Source organism: Ooceraea biroi, chromosome 8 (assembly GCF_003672135.1).
Source record: "Ooceraea biroi isolate clonal line C1 chromosome 8, Obir_v5.4, whole genome shotgun sequence".
Classification (NCBI taxonomy): Eukaryota; Metazoa; Arthropoda; class Insecta; order Hymenoptera; family Formicidae; genus Ooceraea; species Ooceraea biroi.
Window position 1 is genome coordinate 2,271,026 of NC_039513.1, and position 26,957 is coordinate 2,297,982.

A 26,957-nucleotide genomic window follows, 5' to 3' on the forward strand; every position below is an offset into this window, starting at 1 on the left:
CATATTCGAAGGCGTTCATATGCGGCGACACTTCAATTAGTTCTCCAGAACAATGTGCACTTATCCATCTCCACATAGCACAAGTGATGCGCCCACTCCGCTCGTGAGGAACTACGTATTTTGGATCAAGACGGTGACTTTTAGGCCTCCACACTTGTAAACGTCTGTCATGCGCCGAACAAAATACTTTCTCGTCCGTCCAGATAGTTCGAACCCAATCGTCCGGTGAAGCTGTATTTAATTAATGCAGCGCAAAAAGCGACACGATTATTGCGAGCTTTGCTCGTTAGAGCAATTTTACGTGCAACACGATAACAATGCACGTTCGCTTCGTGTAAACGTCTTTGCGCTGTCCTATCTGATATTTGTAAATGTAATTGATTTATAGAATGCGACACCGGAAGAAAAGGATTCGAATCTGTTTAACTGACAAGAAGTCTATTTTCTTCAGTGGTTGTCAATCGCTGCCTACGATTGTGTTCTCGCTTATCCTTCAATCCCTCCGCTCCCTCCTCTTGCCACCGCTTGATCCATTTACGCACATTAGTTTCACTGCACGGAATACGACGTGCAATATCTCGCACACCTATGCCACTTTCCCACATCCCAATAATGCGGCCACGATGAACAATATCCAGATTGCCTGCCATAATTGCACGAAATGAAAAAGGTTAAAACAAATAAATAGCCGATTATGTTTTGTTTTCCATCTCTTGTAGTATTTGTGTCGTGCAGCTATAGCAAGCATCTTTAAGGCATAAGCTACAATTATAAATTTGAGCAATTTCGTGAAAAGACGATTGCAACAATTAATTGCAATTGAAAAGGATACTGAACCGATTGGATGCATTGCATGCATAATTTTCTTTTCACTAAAAAGAATAAGTTGCTTTTAATTTTAAATGAATAAATGACCTGTTTAATAATCTTTTTCCGTCTTCTTATACGTTTCTTTTTGTTGTTTATAACCATCTGGACAAATATATAGTTCACAACACAATATGTTACGGAATATATATATCGTTACAGATAAATATAAAGATCGGTACGAATTTTTAACATGAGGAAGATATAATCCATGCATCTCTAAATTAGAGAGAGAATAAAGAAGAGTGGAATAAATAAAAAATCAGTTATATATTATTTTTCTTATTATTCTATGTTACTATGTTATTTCCAATGTGCGCTCTTTCCAAAGTGCGCGCGCGTTACTCATTATCGACTCTGTGGGTAAAATGGGTTGATAAGTCCGGCTACTGCATGACCTATCGATTCATTGACGGACAGTGTACAACTTATAGACTCATATGATTTTGATGCTGAAGAAGATAATTACGATGACGATGAAGTTTGCATTATAGATAACGAAGGTGGAAGTATAGATCTAGGTTATAAAAAAAGAGCGGTTGAATTTTGGAACAGTGGAAAAAGAGGACGTTTATCTGTTGCTACTGTACAGAATCGTTTTAAAAAGGTAAATTGTGATTAAAAAATAAGCATAGTACGAACCGAAAGCAGATGAATGTAAAATATGTATACCCAGCCAGCAAAACGGTAACATAATGAGCTCTTAAAGAGGTCATATTTGAGAGTATGATGTCTTACAATACCATCAAAAAGATAACATAATGATATCATAATGTTGTCCAATGCGTCGATTTTAGAGGAAATGAAGACATCATAGAAATGATGTCGCAAAGAGCTCTTCAAAGTGACATCTAATAGATGTCACAAAAGCCTTTATATTAGGAGGTGGACAGTGACCGAAATAAAACTACCGCCATCGGAGTAAGTACAACCGACCGCGCGCACGTATCGCTAGAATAACGCTTACTTATCCGTACTCTCTTTTCAGACAACCGTGAGCGAAAGAAGACCACACATTTGTTTATATTCTAAATCATTTATTATATAAAGTTTTTGTAAATGTAATATGTAATAATATAAAAATCATAATATATGTATCATAATATACCTATGTATTAAGAACAAGCGTTTGCTTCGCTAGAATAAAAATATAAATAAATCTTCTTATTGTCGACACCAACTGGCAATTTATTAATATATAAGTACAATTCCATACGTTTCGACCATTGCTTTTGGTCCTCTTCAGTGTACAAATTAATGTCTTCTTCTATAATACAACCACATAAACAAAAAAATAAATATATATATATACTTTGAAGCAACATCTACATAACAAACTAGCAATACTTACTACCAGAAAAAGACACAAAAAATTTTTAACTTATTAAAAGACAGAAGAGAAAGAAAAATAAGAAAAGAAAACACGTCCGTTAGTGGTGGAGATCAGCAAACGAATGAAGTCCACAGTAACACTGCTAGATGTTATTCAGAATGGGATCATAAACACTCGGAAGATTTTCCGTGTCCTTCTGTAGGTTAATCGCATTCGGATTTCTTTTGATAAATATCATTTCCGCGATCTCCCTTCTTTTCAGATGCTCTTCCTGATGTATAATATTTACTTCGGACCATTTAAAATCATGTGCACCGGACATTCTATGTCTGCTGACCACCGGACCAGTTAGCATCCTTCTTAATGTCTTTTTTATGTTCTTTCATTCTCGTAGCCAGATGTCTTTTAGTTTGGCCAATGTAGCACGCATTACATTCCGCACAATCAAGTTTGTAAACAACGCATGTTTTGTTATCATTTTTAAGAATGTCCTTACCACATTTGATGAAACAATCTAACTGTTTATTAGTTGTGTGTACAATGTTTACATTAAGTTGTTTAAAAATATTATAGATGGTACTACTAAGACGCTTAATGTATGGCAATTTCACAAACCAACCATACTTCTTATTATTAACATCGATGACAATATTGTTATTCTCTTTCATGTTCCTATGTTTAATCACCTTTAATCTATTCATTATGTGTTTGTTTATAAAATTAAGCGGATAGCAGTTGTTAAGTAAAATGAATTTGACCAACTCGATGTTATCATCGTGGAATCTAGTGTCGGCCAACAAAATAGCTCTGTTCACTAAACTATTAACAACACTGATTTTGTGTAGAACTGGATTCGAGGATAAATAGTTAACGTAACGACCTGAGAATGTTGGCTTACGGTACCAATTAGTAATTAAACGTTCGTCTTCTCTAATGACAGTAGTGTCTAGAAAATTAAGGGAATTATTAAGTTCAATTTCAGTAACAAATCTCAAGCGTGGGTGGTAACTATTAAAACAGTCGAGAGTGCGTTGAATCCGGTCCGTCGGTAAAATCATAAATATGTCGTCTACATGTCTCAAATATAATTAAACATTAAAGTCAAGAGTTTGAATACAAAATGTCTCCAAGTCGTCCATAACGATATCAGCTACGATCGGTGACAAGGGGGACCCCATGGGGGTGTCAAAAACCTGACTATAAAATTTTCCATCGAAAGAAAAGAAAGTAGAGTCTAAAATAATATCGATTGCATATAAAAATTGATCTTTGTTGAGCTTGGTATTGTTAGAAATCAAACTCCATCTTTTCTCAATACCTTTTTTAACTAACTCCTTCGGTATATTTGTGAACAGGGAAACCACGTCCAGAGAAATCATGGATTCATTTGTCTCAATCTTCAATTTGCGAACATCATCGACAAAGCTTCAGCTATCCTTAACATTAGATGTCGGTTTCGGAATGGAATCGGTTAATATTTCATGTAAGAAGACAGCCACATTATATAGAGGGCTACCAACAGCGGAAACAATAATTCGTAAAGGACAATTTGGCTTGTGGATTTTAGGTAGGCCATAGCAACGAGAAATGTTGCCGTTAGTAACACGTAAGCATCTATATGTTTGTTTGTCGATAATGTTCAGATTAAGCCATGACTTAATTAAATCATTAACTTTGTTATTAAGCAGTCTGGTGGGGTCTTTGTTAAGGGTACATTTGCCCTTGCAGCGCTCCAAAATAGGTGGTTTTTCCGGAATTTTTTTTCTTAAACTAAACCTAATCGATATTTCATTTATATAGGCTTGTTGTATGAACATTGTACTACATTTATGAATTTTTTAGAAGAAATTTATTGAACCACGCGCCCGTAAAATTATTTATCGCGAGCAGCCTCAGAACATTCTTCTTTTCATGGCGACCATCGTAACTCGTCTCCAGGTGGTCTGAAACAAAAAATTCAAAGTGATATATAATCTTCACACATGTGGCTATCGCATGAACTAGAATAAAGCGAAAAGAAAAATTAGAAGTTAAAAAACTAGCGTTCCGAAAAATAAAGATCGAGTTTTCGACAAAAATTGACCATATTTTTTACAATAACAAAAAAGTACATGCTCTAATAAAATAATCCTAGTTCAGGCGAGAAAGAGACTTGTGTTTTATATAGGCGAACTACAACGAGCTCTCTCGAGCCTCGCGCCGTGGGATAAGCATTGCTCGCTATTGCGCGTGGCTCGTGGATCGTCCTTCCCGTCGACAGTCGGTAAATAGGTCGCGAGTCAAAGGACTTGTCGAGCTGCCCGCCACGACTACGCGCCGTTGGACCGCCCAATTCGTAGATTCATTTGTTAAAACATATACGTTGCGTCTAGGCTCTAGTCTAGAAGATTCGGTCACCAATTGCATACATTATGGAGTGGTCGAACGAAAAAGTTCCAAAAAATTTCTCTACTTAAAATAACATGCATTGCTGCACAGACCACGATCTTTTCTCGTTCACTATCCATTTTGAACTAATGAGCGGAAGACCAACCTGTGCGAGCCACGAACTATGACAAGCTATCGCGCCGTGGGTTCTATGCGGCTTGTTGTAGTTCGTACCTTACCAATTCGTGAGACGAGCTTATTGACGAACCTAAGCAAGCCACGAGCAATGACGAACTACGCGCCGTGGGATCCCACCTTTATACTATCCTGTTTACATCTTATCATGTTTACAGACCTTTTTAAACCGATTTAACCTGATCCAGTATGGTTTTGAAAAGAAGGGTCCTACGCGCTACCTGCCTCGCTATTTGCGTCTGTGTCACATAACGGTCGCTAACTTTCACAATTGTTCGAGTTTTGACTTAATATTTTAAGAATACATTTGTTACGTCCCGGTCGGCCGCGGTTGTTGATTAACTCGGGCAATGACACGGGGCTGGATCGCTGTTTTCGGGTATTAACGAATCCGAGAATTCTTCCCGGGGATACCGCGATCGGAGTAATTTCGTAGAGGGAAACGGGTCTAGTTATCGCCAGGTGCAAGAGCTAGAGTGCTTATTTCGTCGCCCTGTACCCGCACCACGGTCGGGTCGGGGAAATCAAGAATACTTTCACCGGCTGCCTGTAACAAACTGAGCAGTGCCGAATATTCGAGTGCACAGGTATCGCAGCTTAGCACCGGAGAGTAAGACGCAAGGTTACTTCTGCAATCGTGGCACGTAGGAATGTATCGTGTGAATCCTACCACTAAATCGTGCTTCTGTATTAGCTCGCAACTCAATTTCTCTGAAGTGGAAATGGCGTTGGTATAGCAGTTCCGACAGAACAAGTTTCTAGACTCTGGATGGAAGTAGGCCGAATACTTCATACACGAAGTGGCGGTGGTCCGCAATTGATGATCCAGTATGGGAGGAGGAGGTCGGGAGAGGCTAAATCTACGCGTTATGAAGCGGCACATCACACGTTATTGCGCCCGCTTCCGGGATAAGTAAGTCCTGTTAAGCTGACCGGGGCAGGAAGGGCGGTGCATGCCCCAAGAAGCGATGTTCGCTCTTCGATTTGTCGTAGGGTATAGGGGGGAGAGGGGTAAGGTAAAAGAAATATGCATACAGTTGGTTAGCTTACGCTACTTCGGTAAATTTATTAAACAAACTCCATTTCCTCGGGGAATTCGGTCGTAGTGAGCGAGTGTCCGCTCGAGAAATGAGCGTTATTCGCCCGAGGAGAGGTTATGTTTCCCGACGAACACGTGGCTCGAATAATACACGTTGAGGTTAGACGTTGAGGTTATATCTCACGACAACACGTGGCTCGAATAATAAGTAAGGTGGCACGACCAAAGTGAATAATTAATGGTTTAAATTACGTAAGCAACACTATAGCAGTGGGCTTAAATGTAAATATAAGTTGTACTCACCGTTGCTGGCCACATGTCTTGGAGGTTAAAACTCTAGCGTAGCGTGCGTCTACTGGATTTGGAGGTTAGCTGCCTCGTGGTCGTCCTTCTCGTGGTAGATCGTTTGTAATACGCACCACAACTTCGTATTTTAAAACGCGCACACTTATTTATTACTACGTTCGCTGAAGGAAATGGGAAGAATGGATGAGAAAATTAAATAAACAGTGATTACAATTATTAATATGTATAATTGAATACTCTCGAAAGGAGAAGTCGAGTTTACATACGTTATGAAAAATATAAAAGAATCTACGATAATGTAGCGATATCTATAAACGCTTAATTATTAGTTACAAATAATAGTAATGATAGTAGTCGATATAATAATGGTTGAATAAATGGAACTTGGTTGTAGGTTGATTCGCGCTAAAACTTTGAGGTTAATAATGAAAATAGAATCTAACACTAGACCCCGAAGGGATGTGAGGAAGGTTTGGAGGTGTTACCTCGACGACGGCTGCTGCACAAGAGAGCGATCGCGGCGGATGTTCCGAGTATATAGTCGGAGATTTGTGTTGTCTAGTTTCCGTCGGGTGGCGTTCCGAGTTGTAACTAGGAACTAGGGCTGGTGACGTTAGTTACAACTAGCGTCGTCTGATGGGTCTAGTTCCGAACTAGGATTTTAGTAACTTGTCCAAACCTTACTCTAGGAACTTGCCCAATTCCCAAGTTTTGTCCAATAGTGTTAGTGATATGTAACAGCTTCTGATTGGTCTATTTTCGAACTAGTGCAAATACTTGGCCAATGGCGTTGGGATTTGTTCAAGTGTTTTTCCTTATGATCTAGCGCTCGCAATTATTACTATATATAGTCTAACGCTGGAGATTGTTATTGTAAAAAGGAAATTTTTAATTCTGCGGTAGCGGTGGACGTGACACCTCCCCTCATAGAAGAAAATGTTGGACGTTCCTGTTCCAACATTTTCCGTAAATGTTATGGTGGATTGACATCGCATGGTTAATTTCCTATATTCTTAGTATCCTTATCATCTAGCTTATGCAAATATTTGTTAAGTTCGCCATAGTCTTTTGTCATCATGGTTTTTTCCTCACCAAGCACCTTGCTGTTGTGTTCGTGGTTGCTGCTTTGTTCTTTCTGTCGTAGCGGTTGCATCTCCGTCTTTGGTGCCTCCGGGTCCGTCGTTTCGTCGTCCTTGGTAACTCCCCGTGCGCCTAGGTACAAGAGGAGGTGAGTGATGGAACTCCAGATAGCTCCCAGGAGGTGCAGGCTCCACCCGTAAATAGAGTGAAGCGCGTATCCGCGAATGACGGAGTCGACCACCAGTTTTGCCAATCGTATCATGAGGAGAATGGCGAGTACACCTGCGCTGGCCGATCCGAAGGTGATGAAACCTTTCCAGAGGCGGCCTGCCGTGTTTTCCGCTATTTTTGCTAGGGATTTTTCATCTAGCATGTTGTAGAGGGACACGCTTCCTGCTGGGATCGATTGTCCCATTGCTCCTTGTACCAAGGTGTTTACCATCGATGGTTTTTCGACTGGGAACATAATGTGGTTCCGTAGCCGGTCCAAGTCCTCTGATGAGTATATGCCGCTTGTGGCTAGAGTTGACGGGCTTACGTATTTCCATTTTGGTTTCGTCAAGGGTTTGATAGTTGGCGGCGGGAGTGCTTCCACTGGACGTGGCATCATTCGGTACCATGAGTCGTGCATCCTGAACATGGAAGGAAGCAGCTCGTTACAGTCCTTCATCGTTCCTCCCTTGAGGAGAATCCTTGACCTTGGCGATAGAAAGTACGAGGCATTGGTATGTGTTACCGGCAGCTCGTTGTAACAATGTTCAGTTTGGCGGACTCGACATTCCACTGGTACACATTTAATGATGTAGATAACCTCCCCGGCTGTAACGGCTGTGTATCCAGGTGCCCTCATTATGCGGAATGCCATCTCGTCGGGTGCGATGCTGGAAAGGGAGAGCGCATTCTCGAGAATCTGTTTCTCGAGGGCGCATTTCTGTTCCATGATGTCCCGATACAGCTGGGTAAGTTGAGTCTTCAAGTGTTTTTCTACGTAGATGAATTTTGAGTTCACGTACGTGAAAATATCTAAGTTATCGACCGACACTTTAGCTCGTGTTTTGAAGGTGCGTCCCCTCTGGGTTTCCAGGATGAATAATTTCGGATGCTCCGTTTGGATGATCCGGTACCCACAGAGATTGAAATCTGTGGTTCTGGCCAGAGCGAACGTTGTCTCCTTGGTTGTTACTGTGTATATGGTTGGGGTCTCCTCTCGCCCTGGCTTCGCTGTTAATTTGTACGCCGTTCCTTCGTACAAGGCGTCGTAATGGTTAAAATGGCAGCTATCGCTGGGTACCACCGTCCAGTACGTTTCCGTTCCATCGGCGTCGCGACACTCCCCGTCTGAGGATTTGCAACGAACTCCCGATGGCAAGACTACTTCGTTAGAAGAGTGTTTGATGGGGATCTGGAAGCTTCTGGTGGTTATCTTGACCGTTGCTTGAACTACAGCATTGTCCCAGGTTCCGTATGGGTCACTGAATTGTGTGCCTGTGCATCGCCCGTCCGTCCCGATTGTTCCGGCGAAGGTGATGCTATGAGACGTGGTGGAGTTCGGTTTAATTCCCGTGAACAGTGCGTTGTTTCCCAGGAAGATCGATCCCGTTTCCATCAGTTTCTTGCAGGTGCTGGCAGATGTTTCCCTGATGTACTCGCGTCTTCCATTATGTACTACCGACACGTGGGAATGCATCCCGCAGTAGTAAATGGTCCGGTCGATTTCAATTTTGCATTGAATCGCCTGAGTGTGGTCAAACTCATTTAATTGGAGTAGTTGCACATAGACTTCTTCTGTATTGGGCTCCAGTTCCTCCAGGCTGCAGCCTCCTATGTCCGTGAGGGAGAGAGAGGTTATATTCAACCCCTCCCCGGCGCAATCGTATCCTACGAGAGCGCATGCAGGTGCACTCATGAAGGTGCAGAGTCCCAGGAAGATGGCGGTGGTGGTGTCCATGTTGATTGCTAGCCACGACTGGTGCTGGAGCGCTGGCGGCGTGCCTTATAACTATATTTATTAGCCGGGTGGTGGGGGTTTGTTCCCCTCGCGGCGCGTAGCTTATCTTCGTGTACAATTTTAGACCTAATCTTATCTATCGCTATTTTAACATTATGATTATCTAGTTTTTCGCGGATTCGGTACGGACCTACATATTGGTCCCCTAGTTTCCCTTTCGTCGGTTCTTTCAGGAGGTAGACATTATCTCCCACCTTGAATTCACGAGGGTTCGCCCTTCGATCATAGTATTCCTTAGATCGTATTTTAGCTTGTATTAAATTTTCGCGGGCTGCTGTTTGCGCATGTCTAAGTTTGTCAAAGAGGCTTGTGAGGTAATCGGAGTACGCTACATTTGGTTCGTTCTCTAGTTGTACATCGCTGGAGGGTGCGCGTGCGATTTTTCCGAACACGAGTTCGTGTGGTGTGTACTGAGTACCCTCGTGCACGCTTGTATTATAGGAAAACGTAGCGAGTTTCAAATGTTCGTCCCATTCGTGATTCTTATTGGTAAATTGTTTTAGGTACTCCCAGAGAACGTGGTGCGACCGTTCTATAGACCCGTTCGATTGCGGACGGTACGCGGTCGTCTTGTATTGAGTAATCCGGAACTTGCGCGCAATGTTGCGCATGAGGCTACTAACGAAATTCGTGCCTTGATCGGTCAAGAGCGCTTGCGGGGCCCCATAGATGCATACGAATTCGCTTACGAAAGCTTCGGCTATATCAACAGCAGTTGCGTGTTTTAGGGGGATGGCAAGGGAGTATTTAGTGAGCAGATCCTGGATTGTGAGGATGTAACTGTTTCCTGTCCTGGTGACCGGGAGTGGACCCATAATATCCATAGATATTTTATCGAACGCGTTACCAGGGGTGTCCGTCAATATCATGGGCTGACGGGTTTTTACTCGTACCAGTTTCTTTAGTTGACAGTCTCTACAGTCCCGGATGAATTCCTGTACGTCTCTCTTCAGGCGAGGCCAAAAGTATTTATATTTAATTCGATTATACGTTTTTGTCACTCCTTTATGTCCTCCTATCGCGGTCGAGTGATTTTCTGCGATGATGCGCGCTTTATCTGAGTCGGCTGGCTCTGTGATTTGATTCGAGCAAACAATAATTCTGGTAGGCGAGTCGCAGAACACGTTCTTTAGATGTTTATGCAACGTTTTCCATGGCACAGATTCAATATCCCCCTTAGAAATGGAGACAGTTTGTAAATTTAATTCCATCGTTACGTCTAACAGCGAATGTAGAGCCTCTTTTATGGTTTCTACCTGGGTTATAGCTGATACGCGATCTTTGATGACCAATGCGATTAGGTATTTGCCTCCGATTTTCGTTACTTTTGCTCGTCCTAACGTTCCGTCCTTTATCTCGGGTAGTTTATTGGTTTCCTTCAATTTACGCGCGCCCCTGTCGCACGGTGATCCTTGCTGAGTTATGAAGATTACAATATTATCTTTTCTGGTGGTTAGGTTATCTCGGACTTCGATGAGTCTGGCTCTATTTGGTTGAAAAGGTACGTCGATGGGATCAAAGATTGGGCCGTCTCCCTCACTTTCGCTGTCGCTGTCGGTTTCCTCGCCGGAGGAAACGATTTCGGTTCCTATTACTGTCGGTTCGGTTTCGGGTTGTTCCTGCGTCTCGTCGGTCTGGAACGTTGGAGGAGAAGGGGCATGGAATAGTGAATTATCGGAGTTCTCGGATACGGAGAGGGGGAGAACCTTTTGGGTGGTCGGGTTCCTAGAGAGAGCATCTGCGTTAGCGTTTATCCTTCCAGCTTTATAAACAACTTCATACTCGTACTCGGCGAGTTTCAACCGCCATCGAACGAGCCTTGAAGTAGGGTCTTTAACGGAATGCAGCCAGACTAGCGGCCTATGATCGGTTACCAGAGTGAACTTACGGCCATATACATAAGGTCTAAAGTAATTGACGCTGTAAACAATAGCGAGCAGTTCCTTTTCGATTGTAGAATAGTTTTGTTCGGCTGTATTCAATAGACGCGAAGTGTAAGCTATCGGTAAGTCCTTTCCTATTGCTCCTTGACTCAATATTCCGCCTATAGCTACCCCCGATGCATCGGTGGTGACGACAAAAGGTTTCGTGAAGTCAGGGTACTGTAGGATGGGTTCCCGACAAAGAGCGTCTCGCAATTGCACAAATGCGTTGTCTTGCGCCGATTCCCAGACAAATGCGATATCCTTTTTCAGGAGGTTCGTGAGCGGTTTAGCTATTTTTGAAAAGTTAGGAATGAAACGACGGTAATAACCCGCTAGGCCCAAGAATTGTTTGACATTTTTCGCATTGCATGGTCTCGGAAAGTTCTGCACGGCCTCTATCTTTTTCGGGTCCGGTTTTACTCCTGACTCACCAATTACATGTCCGAGGTATGTAACCTCTCTGCGAAGGAATTCGCACTTGTCGGGTTGTAGTTGCAACCCTGCGCTTCTTAACTTATCTGCTAGTTTACGGAATTTTACAAAATGTTCCTGTAACGAACAGGAGTAAATGACAATATCGTCCAGGTAAACGAATGCTTCGATACCCTGTAGGCCCTCCAGTACTAGATTCATGAGCCTTTGAAACGTCGCCGGCGCATTTTTGAGCCCAAAGGGCATTCGCTTAAATTCGTAGTGGCCGTATGGTGTTGAAAAAGCCGTTTTGTGCGCGTCGGACTCATGCATCAGTATTTGGTGAAATCCTGAGGCTAGGTCGAAAACGCTGAAGTATTTGGCGCTTCCTAGCTGGTCGAGGATTTCTGTGATGTTAGGTAATGGAAAGTTGTCGCCCACTGTTTTTTCGTTTAAGGCACGGTAATCAATGACATGCGCCAACGTTTATTACCCTTCGAGTCGGGTTTCTTGGGCACAATCCATACGGGGGAGTTATATGGAGAGGTAGATGGTTTTATTATGTCATTGTCTAGGAGTTCTTGGATTTGTTTGTCTATTTCTTCCTTGTGAATTGGCGGGAACCGGTACTGTTTGGTATGTATCGGGATGTTGTTGGTTGTTGGGATTTTGTGAGCAGTGACGTTCGTATGACCGAGTTTATCTTCGGGGATTCGAAAAATGTCGGGGTATTCCGAGATTAGATCCAATACATGTTTTCGTTCCTCTTCGTTCAGATGGTCAAGTCGGAGGAGTTCTTTTATCCTATTGATACGCGCGTCCTCGTCCGGGTTCTGAGACCGTTTATTGCGGCTATTTTCCTTGTCGGTACCGCGTGTATTTTGTTTTGCAAGCCCCGAGGTCCCACGGTCAGGATTCGTTTTATCGCTTTATTACTCGGCCCGTATTTACCGAGGGGACTCGGGGCCTTTGGTTTAGAGGCGGTGAAGGCAGCGGTTCGTTTGTTTGTTTTCCGCTTCCTGTCTCAGGAAGTTGAAGGTTTGCGACGGGGGCGATAAGGAGACTGAGTCGATCTCTTGTATTTCGACGTCTGGTAAAAGAATGTCGCAGCTTTCTCCGTCCGTATTAATGACGCAAACGTGTGCTTGTCCATTACGGTTCGTGACCAGAGCGTCACCTAAGTAAACGTGGTCGCTGATTTGAATTCGAGGGAGGTAACCTGTTGAACTTCGGAGTTCTTGATTCTAAGCGGGAAGACAGTACGCGATCTGGCTGGGATCGTTACCGTTTCGTTTATGATGAAAGGGATGTGTATCCCCTGCCACTGTAAGATCCGCTTTTTATAATCTAGATTTACCGCGTCGCGCAAAAAGTCAGATCCTAGGATTCCTTCTTGCGTGATCGGAAATATATCCTCTACTACTTGTAATTTGATTTCCTGCCCATGAATTTGACTGTCACGGACCCGAGCGATTTGATTCTGTCATCGCATATACCGCTAAGGTGAACGTATGCTTTTGAATCAATCTTGACCTCGGGGTGGAGATTACGTTTCTTTACGAGATTCGGCGCGGCGCCGGTGTCGATCATGAAGGATGTTTCATCCATGAGCCCCTCTGCCTTAATGAAAATGGTAGGAGCGTATATAAAGTCCGTTGGATTTAGCACGGCGACTCTGATCTCTCCATCGGCTCGGATTCGGTGATTCGGATCGGACGGTGAGGTTCTCTCGATGTCCCGCTCGGGCTTCGTCCTTCTGACCCGAGGGGCGAGATGCGTTTCCCGATTCGCGTTGTGAATTGTTATATTGCCGCTTCCGGCATTCCTCTATCTCGTGTCCAACGTTTTTACAATAACGGCACCATTTTTTCTCTGGGGTTGCACGTGTATGGTCCCTGCACGGTTGGTCTTCTCGATGTTTATTGGCGATAGGGGCTTCCCGGTATCTGTTTATGGTAGGGCCGTCCCGATATTTGTTTATGACGGGACCTTCCTGGCGGTGTCCATATCTGGCGAGCCTTTGTGGCGAAGGGTTTCTGTTACCGCGGTGTTCACGTGTTTGGTTTGTGTATGTTATAGGTTGAATGTTGGTACGTGCGCGGTATTCTTCCGTTGGTCTATCGTTACGTCGTGGTTCGAATCTTTCCTTGTCTAACTCTCTTTGCTTAGCTAAATCGATTGCGCGAGAGTATGCTTCGAGGGGTTGCCTGTAATGCCCGTCGGACAACTGCATGCGAAAATCCGGCGGCACCCTTTGCAGAAGGCTTCGGCTACCTCGGCACCGATTTCGGTGGCCTTAGTCCTTGTTAAACTTCCATACTCATGTCGTTCCGCGTCGAGTATGCAGGAATGGAGGTCTTTTACACGGTCGATGTAGTCAAGAATGTGTTCGCTAGGTTTCCAGTAAATGTAAGATAGGTCTCCGTGGTACTGGCGTACAGTTTTCCTTTTTCCGAATACGCGGTTCAACAAGTCAGCAAGCTGCGTTACTGTGTTACAAGGAACTCCATCCACAGCGGAATAAGCGCGTCCGCGTAGTTTGTTTACTAGCATACGCGTGAGGCTGATTTCGGAGGATGCGGGTACGGTCTCGCGAGCGCGACGGCATGCTCGAATGAACTGTGTCACCGTAATGTTATAACCATCGAAATGCGGTACTGCTTCTAGGATCTCGCGGAAGTGTACTCGCGGTGTCGGGGAGTCGAAGGAGGATTCTTGCGATGCCTGCGCATTTGGTGTAGTAAAGTATCGCATGGTGTTCGCATGAGAAGGTATTTGGGATAGGGGTGTAGGTTCAGGTATTACGGCTGCACGTAATCGCGCTAATTCTTGTCTCAGTTCGGCATTCTCGCGGAGTGCGTCGTCGATAGAGTCCGTGTCGTTCGTTGGGTTGGGTTGCTCGTCTAATGTCAACCCTCGTCTTTCCAACTCGGCTTCCTTTTTTTGAAGCCCTAGTTGGATGTTTTTCAAATCGCGTTCAGTGGATTCTTTTAGGTTGAGAAATTCGCGTTTTTGTTCCTCTAGAGCGGAGGATTGTTCCCGTAACTGTATTTCCTTCTTACGTACCTGAGCCTGAAGCTCCTCTATTTCCGCTTCCGTTAACATCTTGGGTGTTTTAGAACGCGTTTCCATTACGAAATTTTCTCGTATCCCACCGCTGTCACCAAATTATGTTACGTCCCGGTCGGCCGCGGTTGTTGATTAACTCGGGCAATGACACGGGGCTGGATCGCTGTTTTCGGGTATTAACGAATCCGAGAATTCTTCCCGGGGATACCGCGATCGGAGTAATTTCGTAGAGGGAAACGGGTCTAGTTATCGCCAGGTGCAAGAGCTAGAGTGCTTATTTCGTCGCCCTGTACCCGCACCACGGTCGGGTCGGGGAAATCAAGAATACTTTCACCGGCTGCCTGTAACAAACTGAGCAGTGCCGAATATTCGAGTGCACAGGTATCGCAGCTTAGCACCGGAGAGTAAGACGCAAGGTTACTTCTGCAATCGTGGCACGTAGGAATGTATCGTGTGAATCCTACCACTAAATCGTGCTTCTGTATTAGCTCGCAACTCAATTTCTCTGAAGTGGAAATGGCGTTGGTATAGCAGTTCCGACAGAACAAGTTTCTAGACTCTGGATGGAAGTAGGCCGAATACTTCATACACGAAGTGGCGGTGGTCCGCAATTGATGATCCAGTATGGGAGGAGGAGGTCGGGAGAGGCTAAATCTACGCGTTATGAAGCGGCACATCACACGTTATTGCGCCCGCTTCCGGGATAAGTAAGTCCTGTTAAGCTGACCGGGGCAGGAAGGGCGGTGCATGCCCCAAGAAGCGATGTTCGCTCTTCGATTTGTCGTAGGGTATAGGGGGAGAGGGGTAAGGTAAAAGAAATATGCATACAGTTGGTTAGCTTACGCTACTTCGGTAAATTTATTAAACAAACTCCATTTCCTCGGGGAATTCGGTCGTAGTGAGCGAGTGTCCGCTCGAGAAATGAGCGTTATTCGCCCGAGGAGAGGTTATGTTTCCCGACGAACACGTGGCTCGAATAATACACGTTGAGGTTAGACGTTGAGGTTATATCTCACGACAACACGTGGCTCGAATAATAAGTAAGGTGGCACGACCAAAGTGAATAATTAATGGTTTAAATTACGTAAGCAACACTATAGCAGTGGGCTTAAATGTAAATATAAGTTGTACTCACCGTTGCTGGCCACATGTCTTGGAGGTTAAAACTCTAGCGTAGCGTGCGTCTACTGGATTTGGAGGTTAGCTGCCTCGTGGTCGTCCTTCTCGTGGTAGATCGTTTGTAATACGCACCACAACTTCGTATTTTAAAACGCGCACACTTATTTATTACTACGTTCGCTGAAGGAAATGGGAAGAATGGATGAGAAAATTAAATAAACAGTGATTACAATTATTAATATGTATAATTGAATACTCTCGAAAGGAGAAGTCGAGTTTACATACGTTATGAAAAATATAAAAGAATCTACGATAATGTAGCGATATCTATAAACGCTTAATTATTAGTTACAAATAATAGTAATGATAGTAGTCGATATAATAATGGTTGAATAAATGGAACTTGGTTGTAGGTTGATTCGCGCTAAAACTTTGAGGTTAATAATGAAAATAGAATCTAACACTAGACCCCGAAGGGATGTGAGGAAGGTTTGGAGGTGTTACCTCGACGACGGCTGCTGCACAAGAGAGCGATCGCGGCGGATGTTCCGAGTATATAGTCGGAGATTTGTGTTGTCTAGTTCCGTCGGGTGGCGTTCCGAGTTGTAACTAGGAACTAGGGCTGGTGACGTTAGTTACAACTAGCGTCGTCTGATGGGTCTAGTTCCGAACTAGGATTTTAGTAACTTGTCCAAACCTTACTCTAGGAACTTGCCCAATTCCCAAGTTTTGTCCAATAGTGTTAGTGATATGTAACAGCTTCTGATTGGTCTATTTTCGAACTAGTGCAAATACTTGGCCAATGGCGTTGGGATTTGTTCAAGTGTTTTTCCTTATGATCTAGCGCTCGCTATTATTACTATATATAGTCTAACGCTGGAGATTGTTATTGTAAAAAGGAAATTTTTAATTCTGCGGTAGCGGTGGACGTGACAGTTTAAACCAACTTGGACAAGTTGACGATCCTTTGCATTTAGTTTTCAATGATTTAGGGGCAGCTAATAGAGACTTTGTTAGTTTACGCGAAGCTGCTGCGGAAAAGGTATTAGCTACTCAAACTGCGAACAAGATTTTGTATGATCGTACTCATAACAAAGCGACTAGTTATAAGGAAGGCGATTATGTGATGATCACAAACGTCGACACTACGGTTAGCGTCAATAAGAAACTCATACCAAAGTATAAAGGACCCTATGTCGTTCATAAAGTCCTCGGTTCTGATCGGTATGTAGTATGCGACATTCCTGGGTTTCAAGTCACATAGATACCGTATAACAGTGTTGTGTCCGCCGATCACATGAAACATTGGATACAGACATAGCGGTGATCGCTAGTATCACGGTTTACTTATGCCAAAGATGGTATGTTTTGTTTTGTTTTTTAAATTTATTTGTTTTGTTTATGGCTTGATCGGGACAATCAAAATGTCAGGCTGGCCGAGTTGTAGGCGTTTGCCTGGCGATTTTTGTTACGTTATTAGTTGTGCGCTAGTATGTAAGTGCGTGCGTTGACTCGCGTAGTAGTTCGGCAGTCGCCGCGCTCGGCAAGAAGAGCGAGCAGATCTCTCGCGAGCGTCAGACATGTACGAAGTGTATCTTAACCTATTCCATATATACTATTATATCGTTATTCTCGAAGTACAGCCGTGTCTTTTAATAACCCTCGAATCCTGACCGGGTTACTACATTTTAATATATTTTTCTATTATAATATGTTGTTATATTTTTTATATAATATTTTTAAGAGCAATAAGGAACACACTGTTAATTAATTGTTATAATATCTGTTATGGTGTAAATACATTTATGTATATATAATCGATTTGAGCAGAATTATATTTATACAGAATTTATACAGAATATATTTCGAAGTTATACAAAATTTACGATTGTCGAATACAATGTGTCGGATGGTATTCGTCATAGAAACATTCGAAACACAAATATGTGCGACACCAAGAACATTGGATAAATGCAGAACTGATCTCCTCGCAGTTACAGTTTTCCTTTTTCATACTTTCCGGAAAAGAAATTTGGTTGACATTCAAAAAATATTCTTTGTTAGGCTTCAATTTTGCAGCATACCATGCGTATCTGATAAAAATAAAATACAATGTTACATATATTGCAAGAAATATATTATTACAAAGAAATATGTACACATGCTTACCGTAACATATTCGAATATATTAGAGCCTGTAATTGATCGTGAATGAGCGCGTGAATTTTTATGACATCTTCCCTCGAGGTAATTTCCCTGTTCGTTTGCAAAAGATGTGAACAGTTCTGCATACGACGTATGAAATTCTTTACTTGACGATAAAAATAGACGTCACATGGTTGGCAGAATGGTGTACATTTCGGTGGTATTATCGATAAAGTACACGTAGGAAGACCCTGTTCATTAGTAAATTTCATCTGATGCATGCTTACAGATGTCTGGCCGCTCCAAAAATCAATGATGTTCACATTAATGAATTTTTTTGAAAAAATTGTTGAAAAATTATTTTAAACAATTTCATTAAGGTCATTAAATAGGGGCGTTTTTACCATGAAACTTTTGTATAAAACATTTTTCGATATTTCGAATAATTTCCGAGATATATCGAGAAAAGCAAAAAGCCGTCTTACGTTTGAAGGGTGGTTTCACCCCTTAAAACCGTTTTTGGACTGCAACGGAAAATTTCTAAATTCATCTACTAACCCCGCTTACGTGTGTACAAAGTTTCATTAAACTCAGAATTTTCGGATGTGCGATATATTTTTAATTTAATATGTACAATGTTGTACAAGCTCCCGCAGGAACCTGAGCTCAGAGAAGGGATAAGAGACAGATCGGACAAGAATCTCAAACAACGAATAAAATAACTAGTCGTATAATATATTTAATAATACATATGTGAATCGATACCGTAAAATAAAAGGAAAAGTAATTGTTTGCTAAAAACGCTGAAAGGTTAACTAAACTCAATATAGCAAAGTTCTCTGAACGCAAAACAAAACAATAAACGATTTCTCCGAAGCGATTCGCAGCTCGAGTACAATAAACAAAAGAAATGTCGCAATAGTTTGAATAGTCACATATAAATCGTGTAAATCATAAAAATCACATTAAGCATATAAACCACATAAGTCACATAACTCACATAAAGTATATAAACAACATAAATCATATAAACCACATAAGTCATATAGCTCACATAAAGTATACCAAACGCGTAGTCAAATAGCGAAATAATTAACTTCGTAAAAATAGCTCGAACGGGTATTGCGTTTATGTATTGTAACGTTTCTGCTTCGTAGAAGCAGATCGAGAAAATCTTGAATCGGTAATTGCAGTCCTTCTCCGTAGTGTCGGAGTGGAATGAAGAATAATTGTCCGTATTATGCAAATAAACAAAGTTTGAGATGGTCACTTCTCCGTAGTATACGGAGAAACCAGTAAGAAGAATCACGTGTCCGTAGTATACGGATAGACAAAGAACGTTATAGTCACTTCCCCGTAGTATACGGAGAAACCAGGAATAATGAGTTCTGACGTGTCCGCAGATCGATCTCTCGGCTCGAAAATTAATGCCACAGCCGGAAAGACGAGCGTGAACCACGACCGTTGGACGAAAGTAAGCTCGGTCAGAAACGTATCACTTATCTGAACGGTCCGCAGCAATGGCGGCATCGATGCGCAGGGTTGATCGAAGAAGTAACTCAGCTCTCCTTGTTTGCGTCGCGAGGCTCTCCTTGGTTGGTTCGAACGTCTCGTACGTCTCGTGCGAGTAGAATATCTGCCTGGGGATGCCTCATGGGTACGGTCGCCCTTGAAGAAGATTACGATTCACTCAGAGAGACGAGACACGTACACACTCAGAGAAAGCTCACACGAATATGCGGACCACCGCTCGATCGTAGATTGTAACGAGACGTGTGTGCCGGCGGGGATTCCCGCCGTCTCCACGGGTGCCAACGCCACCGTTCGCCGAATGTAGCGCCATCGCGCGTATACCGTGGCGATAACTCAGAGCCACCTATACGTATTCTATGCCCATGACTCTTTTGCCTGAACAAATGTTAAGGTCGTTTCATTTTTAAAATTATTAATTTTACATAAAATATTAAATTTATTTTATTAATTTATTTTGTTATATTTCTATATTTGTAATAAGAATCATATTACTGCTTATTTCGTTTGGTTGAACAAAGAGTTCCATCAAAAATTGTACAAAACGTAAACAGAATGAAAATAGAAGTTAGGAATGAAGAAATCATTGCATTAAACACCGTACATTAATTCTATAGTTGATGATATCTCTCCATAAAAGCTGCCGTATATTTTGATAGTTCCCTGTAATATATAAGAATATTTTTATTACAAACATTAGTAATAAATTTTATAATTATCTAGATATTAATAATTATTATCAAGCGACGCGGTAGCGTCGCGACGCCAAGTATATAAAGAACAAGGTTCCGAGCGGTAAGAGCCACTGCATAGACGTCGCGCACTACCAAGTAGCTTATCCGGAATTTCACGTCATACAAACTTTCGATTAAAATATCTCATGATCTAAAGCCGTAATCAAAAATCAAACGGCACTTTTATAACATAATGTGGATGCAAGCTTTCGATTGCGACCAATTGAATAAGATTGGTGCAGTCTATCCTGAGATATCGTAATCGTATGCTAGAATTGTGACGTTCCGTTTTTCAGAGTAAGGTTCAGACTCACGTACGTACGCTCGCACTCACACAAGCAAAGCGAGTTTGCTGTCAAGGTGCTTCACATAGGCGCGTTATGGAGAATTCACACTGCGTCTGATACGTTGAGTACATTTCACTTGGCGCTCGCAACGACACGAGCGTCTTCTATCTTTAGTGCTCACTGAATATTGAAAAAAGATACACTAAATATTGAATACTACACTGAATATTAAATAAAGATATTGAATAAAGAATATAAACTGATGCAGCTATGAACCTAGTACTCGACATTTAAAAAATGAATTTTTTAATATACAAAACAATAGTATTTCATTTGTAGTTGTTTGTAGTAACAATAATTTCGTTTGTAGTTTTATCCATTAAAAGATATAAAAAATACAAAACTTTTAAAGAATGACTCGCACCCGACAGTGATATACATATATCAAATCCGCTTGCGCAGTTTTTTCAGAATCGTTTGTAGTAGTTTGTAGTGCTTTTCGTTTAGTTTGTAATTGAACCGTTCAAAAGTTATTAACATTTGTTTAAACGAAAAATAGCAAACTTTGCCATTTGTTGAGATATCGCGAATTCACTTGCGCTGTCTTTTTCAGAATCGTTTGTAGTTGTTTCGTTTCGTTTGTAATTGAACCGTTCAAAAGTTATTAACATTTGTTTAAATAAAAAATTGCTAACTTTGCCACTTGTTGAGATATCGCGAATTCGCTTGCATTGTCTTTTCAGAATTGTTTGTAATTGTTTCGTTTCGTTTGTAATTGAACCGTTCCAAACTTATTAACATTCGTTTAAATAAAAAATAGCTGACTTTGCCATTTGTTGAGATATCCGCTTGCGCTGTCTTTTTCAGAATCGTTTGTAGTTGTTTCGTTTCGTTTCGTGTAGTTGAACCATTCCAAAGTTATTAACATTTGTGTAAATAAAAAATAGCTAACTTTACCATTTGTGCAGATATCGCGAATTCGCTTGCACTGTCTCTTTCAGAATCGTTTGTAGTTGCTTCTTTTCCTTTGTAGTTGCACCGTTCAAAAGTTATTAACATTTGTTTAAATGAAAAATAGCTAACTTTGCCATTTGTTGAGATATCGCGAATTTGCTTGCGCCATCTTCTTTAGAATCGTTTGTAATTTGTAATGCTTTTCGTTTCGTTTGTAGTTGAAACGTCTGAAAGTTATAAACAATTAAACAATTTGCAAAAAGCTTTGCCATTTGTTGAGATATCTCGGTTCAACTACAAATGAAATGAAAAGCACTGCAAACCACTACAAACGATTCTGAAAAAGACAGCGCAAACTGTTTCGCGATATCTCAACAATGGCAAAGTTAGCTACTTTTCGTTTAAACAAATGGTAATAACTTTTGTACGGTTCAACTACAAACGAAAGGAAAAGCACTACAAACAACTACAAACGATTCTAAAGAAGACTGCGCAAGCGGATTTGAGATATCTTAAAATATAAAAAATTTAGAAAATGCAATGAGATCACTAAAAAAACCTCACAAAGGTAAAAAAAGTACGCCAAATACATAAAAAATCCCACCTTGTACGCAACAAAAAGTTTAAAAAACTATTTATAAAAATAAAAACTAAATATGAAATCAATAGTTAACTAGCCAAGTACCTCGAAGCAATTCAGTGTCAGTATTTTATCCAAATGTTTTCCATGCATACTCTTATACGCAACAAAAAGTTTAAAAAAATATTCATTATAAAAATCATCAAAACTCTCACTTTCTAAATATGAAATCAATTGTTAACTAGCCAAGTACCTAGAAGTACTTAAAAATACCTAGAAATATCCAGAAGTACCTATTTTATTCTAAATATTTCCCATGCATACTCTCTTACCGTATGACGACATTGAAGTACTTGGCGTGCCCAGTTCGTATTAAAATATACTGTTCTATCTATAATCCGTACTTTACATGTAATTGTAAGATTTGTAAGATATTTACAAAAAGATATGTCTAATAAACCGCGATACGCCAAGTACTTCAATGTCGTCATACGGTAAGAGAGTATGCATGGGTTCTTACTTGTTATTTTTCTCTATTTCTAAATTTAATATTTTTCCTGTGGAAGCGAGGAACCGTGGAGTCTTCTGGACGTAACAATTTCATAGTATCCAAAATCATGATAGCCCTCAAAAAAATGCTGCATACAAAAATATTTCTTGCACCAGGAACAACGTATTATAGAAGGTGCACCACATATGGAACAGCGTGGTATTTCTTGTATATCTTTTCCGGAGAAACAAAGTTCTATTTTAAATTGTGGATTTTCAAAATGTGGTGGTCGTTCTTCGATGTAGCCACTTTTAAACCAGGCATATTTAAAAAGATTATGGAATCGCGGGGAGGACAGCTGTATATGCGTTAAGGATTGTAATTTAATGATATTATTTCTCAAGTGTAAATTGATATCAAGCGATGCGGTAGCGTTGCGACGCCAAGTACATAAAAAAATAAATAGCCGCATGAGAAATAGCCGCTTAATACGGCTGGCGCGGCATCGTCGAGGCGCTACCGCATAGCTTTACTGAAGTTTTCGCCTTGTTACATTTTCCGATAAAATAATCTCGGAAACAAAGATCGTAACAAAAATTCTAATAATACTTTTATTATACAGGGTGAATTCATGCGAAAAAATTAAAGGACATATTCTGCAGGAAAATAAGGTACTTTTTTCATATCAACATGTGTTCGGAAATATACCCTCTCTGAGCTAGAACTCCCCAAAGTTGCCGAAAAAAACTTGAATTTTCTGTCCACTGTCTAAACATCTACTTCAAATTCTACGAAAATTGATACCTTTACGTTTCAACCTATGCTCTTTTCATTTCTGGTGCTAAAAATTTTCTAAACAATTTCTAAGGGGGGATTTTGAGGGGGGACTGCATTTGAATGTGCAAAATTTACGTGTGAATGCAAAAAATGTAAAATACGTTATTATTTCTCAAAAGGAAATTAAAAAATAAATATTTCTTGACTACTACATTTTTCTCGTACGATGAACCGTTTTTAAGATAATGACCTTACAAGTGAAGAGACCTGGTACAGGCGAGTTGCTAGCTGGTTAGTACGCAGAGTGCTTTTCGCTCATTCCACTGGTAACTAGAGCTATTTATGTGCTAAATTAGAACTGAGGATGAAGATTTCAAATAATACAGCAATCAATTTTGCCGTTCCCCTGCCATGTACGTGAAAATACCATTTTAAAAACATAACATAACATAAAGGTTTTACTTCCGTTTTTTAATTTTCTTTTTTATCTTTATTTTTTCATAAAAAGTGCTCGAAATGCCCTCCTCTTGCTGCGATGCACGCATCAATTCTCCTCCTCATGGATTGGCGGACTCTTTCAAAAAATCCAGGAGTATTTCTTACGATTTCAAATCCGTTCAAAATATGTTCCCGAAGGACTTCAATATTAGGAATCTTCCAGAGTAAATCAGTGTTTTTAAACGCCGAGCACACATAATTGTCAACATGCCGAGCACACATCAGTGTTAACACAACTTTGGCCTGTACATATATGTAATACTCATATATGGCCAGTTCCTGTAAATGGAAGTGAGAGAAAATGCCCCCGCTGAAAGTGAGATATTAAAGTTACTTTAGTTGTTGTGCGCAAGGTGTTCTGCGCAAGCGGTTAAAGATGAAATAGACTTATACAACTGCTAATACAGATAATAAAACTATTAGGGTATCTTTTAATAATATAAAAATTGTCTTACATTTGCACTTTTTTCAGCTTCTTCACATTCTTTCCACACAGCGACACGTGAATTAGGTTAGAACTTCACTGTCTCTTACAACTTTTCGCGCATGCGCATTGTACAACAAAGTTCTCTGCCAGACAGAGAAAAGAATATCGTCCGCACCGTAATAGTTACGCCTCTGTTTCAGAGCGACTGGCCATATATGATTATTACATATATGGGCCTGTAGAGCTTTGAACTGTGAAAAGTGTTTTATTCCTTTATTTCATTATTGCTATTTTCTTTGTGGTATAACTTGTTTTTTTTACTGAAGCTCTTTTTATCTTCTTTTATCTTTTTTTCTTAATTAATAATATCAGGTAACCAAAAAAGTTCGTGCCGTTTTTGAGAACCGTCAAATTCAACGGGCTGCTGTTATCAATCGTGCTGTGATGACGCAATATGTTTACATTCCCGTCAAACCTTAATCAGTGCAGAGTTGTTCAGCACGACGGACGTGGTGAAGTTAGTTCTGTAGGAAGTACAAACGTCACGTGAACATGTCAGTGTCAAAGGAGGTTATACGGTCGTGTTTGCTGTATGAGTTCAAATTGGGCAGCAACGCTGCAGAAGCTGCTCGAAAAATATGCTCGGCGTTTGGACAAGTATCGGTGAGTGAGCGCACAGCACGAAAGTGGTTCAGCCGATTCGCGTCAGAAGATGTGAGCCTCGAAGACAAGCCACGAGCTGGGCATCCATCAAGTGTCGATGAAGCCACGCTGAAAGAGGTAATCGAGCAGAATTTATGTCAAACCTGCCAGGGGCTTGCACAAAGGTTTGGAGTATGTGACGAAACCATTCGATTGCATCTGCATAACCTTGGGAAGACATGGAAGCTGAGCAAGTGGGTTCCGCACTCCTTGACTGAAGGGAAGCTCCAGCGTCTCACCATCTACGCATCATTGCTGTCACGTCACAAAAAAGCATCATTCCTGGAACGGATATTGACATGTGACGAGAAATGGGTGCTCTACGATAACCGGAAGAGAAAACATCATTGGTCGTCCCCTGGTTCGGTGTCATTGACCGCCAAACCCACCATTCATCAACAGAAGGTGATGCTGTGTGTCTGGTGGACCAGCGCTGGTATCATTCACTATGAATTTCTCGACAGTGGGACAACTATCACAGCCGAGGTCTACTCGTCACAGTTACAACGGGTTTCAGATGCACTGCGTCAAAAGCAGCCAGCACTGGTCAATAGGAAAGGAGTTCTCTTGCTTCAAGACAACGCCAGACCTCATACGGCGAAAACGACCAAGGAGGTGATCAACACACTTGGCTGGGAACTTCTCCCTCATCCGCCTTACTCCCCTGACATCTCCCCATCGGACTATCACCTGTTTTTGGCTATGGACAACCACCTACGGGATCAGCAGTTCCGAAACCGACAAGATGTCACGCAGGCTATCGACAGGTTTTACGACTCTAAAGACAAGAAGTTTTTCAAACACGGAATTGATAAGCTTGTAACTCGTTGGCAACATGTAATTGAAGCCGAGAGTGATTATTTTGATGAATAAACTACATGTACAAGGACATTACTGGGTTGTTATTTCTGAATGATGAAAACGGTACGAACTTTTTTAGTTACCTGGTACGTTTAAAGTAAGGTCACAATTTTTCTTTCTTACTTTCTGTTTTCTTTTTATCAGCTTTTTCTTTGTTTTTTTAAATCTATTACTTTTTTATAGCAAAATGTCCATTCAGCTTTAGTAGGATATAAGTGCGGGTTCGAATCCAGTTCGGGAGGGGAGGGGGGTATCACTGGGCACGTGGTGTATGACGTCACGCGGGGGTCTTCGAGCGCCGGTACCAGTCAAATGGATGTTTATGTAAACATACTACTAGGAACCATGGTATTGTTATACAGAAGCGATAAGAAAATTGCAAGCGCCGATACCCGGCTGCTATCAATTGCGACAAAGACGTTCCCGCGCGTGAGATTGTATATAGATAAAAATCCATTAAAATTCTTCGGGGCAGCCGATACCCGGCTGCAGACACGTGTACGGAAGCAACATATTTGGAACGAACCATGGAATTGTTTCCGAGCGCCGGTACCCGGCTGCTATCAAAGATATGTTTATATAAACAAATTTCTAGGAACCAAGGTATTGTTTTACAGAAGCGATATTTAGTTTCAAGCGCCGGCTGTCAATTGCGACAGAGGATACTCGAGTGCATAAGGGAAATGAGTGTGAGGAAAAGAACAGTACACCTTATACATGTAAAAGTATTTTTTTATTGTATGTTGGTTTATATCGGTTTCTAAATCTAAATCTAAATCTCTCAATCTAAGAAATAGAAAATAAAAAACTTCGTACCTTCGAAGCGTCAAAGGACTTATAATAATAAATAAATAAATAAAAATAAATATATCATTAACATAATGAAAAAAATAAATAAGTCCTTTGACGCTTCGAAGGTACGAAATTTTTTATTTTCTATTTCTTAGATTGAGAGTATAACAAGAACCTTCGACAGACTTATTTTTTTGTATTATTTATTTATTTTTTATTTATTAGATTTAGAGAATAACAAGAAACTTTTCACGAACTAAAATAATTATCATTTATTAATAAAATCGAAGACAGAGTTAACAATTTCAATTATCAAGAGACACGGTAGTGTCTCGCGCCAAGTATGTGCGCAGCGAGACCGACCGTGTACTGTTACGCGAAGCGACGCTTTCGCAGACACTCAGATTATTAGATCTCAATAACCGCTGAACGGATCAAGTTCAGAGTAGGCTCAATGGATA

General features: G+C 41.2%; 2 protein-coding genes across 2 annotated transcripts; one reads left to right on the forward strand and one right to left on the reverse strand.

Annotated features, from left to right (window-relative positions):
- Positions 1 to 9,143: 9,143 nt before the first annotated feature.
- Positions 9,144 to 11,977, reverse strand: LOC113562468. The gene has a single exon (XM_026972048.1). The coding sequence runs from the start codon at positions 11,862 to 11,864 to the stop codon at positions 9,144 to 9,146; it is 2,721 nt and encodes a 906-aa protein (XP_026827849.1). The 5' UTR covers positions 11,865 to 11,977.
- Positions 11,978 to 24,693: 12,716 nt separating this feature from the next.
- On the forward strand, positions 24,694 to 25,716 carry LOC113562469 (histone-lysine N-methyltransferase SETMAR-like). The gene has a single exon (XM_026972049.1). The coding sequence runs from the start codon at positions 24,694 to 24,696 to the stop codon at positions 25,714 to 25,716; it is 1,023 nt and encodes a 340-aa protein (XP_026827850.1).
- Positions 25,717 to 26,957: the final 1,241 nt, after the last annotated feature.

Excerpts from the sequence above, each read along its gene's own strand:
- LOC113562468 (XM_026972048.1), bottom strand. The coding sequence starts at position 11,864 with ATGCATGAGTCCGACGCGCACAAAACGGCTTTTTCAACACCATACGGC.
- LOC113562469 (XM_026972049.1), top strand. The coding sequence starts at position 24,694 with ATGTCAGTGTCAAAGGAGGTTATACGGTCGTGTTTGCTGTATGAGTTC.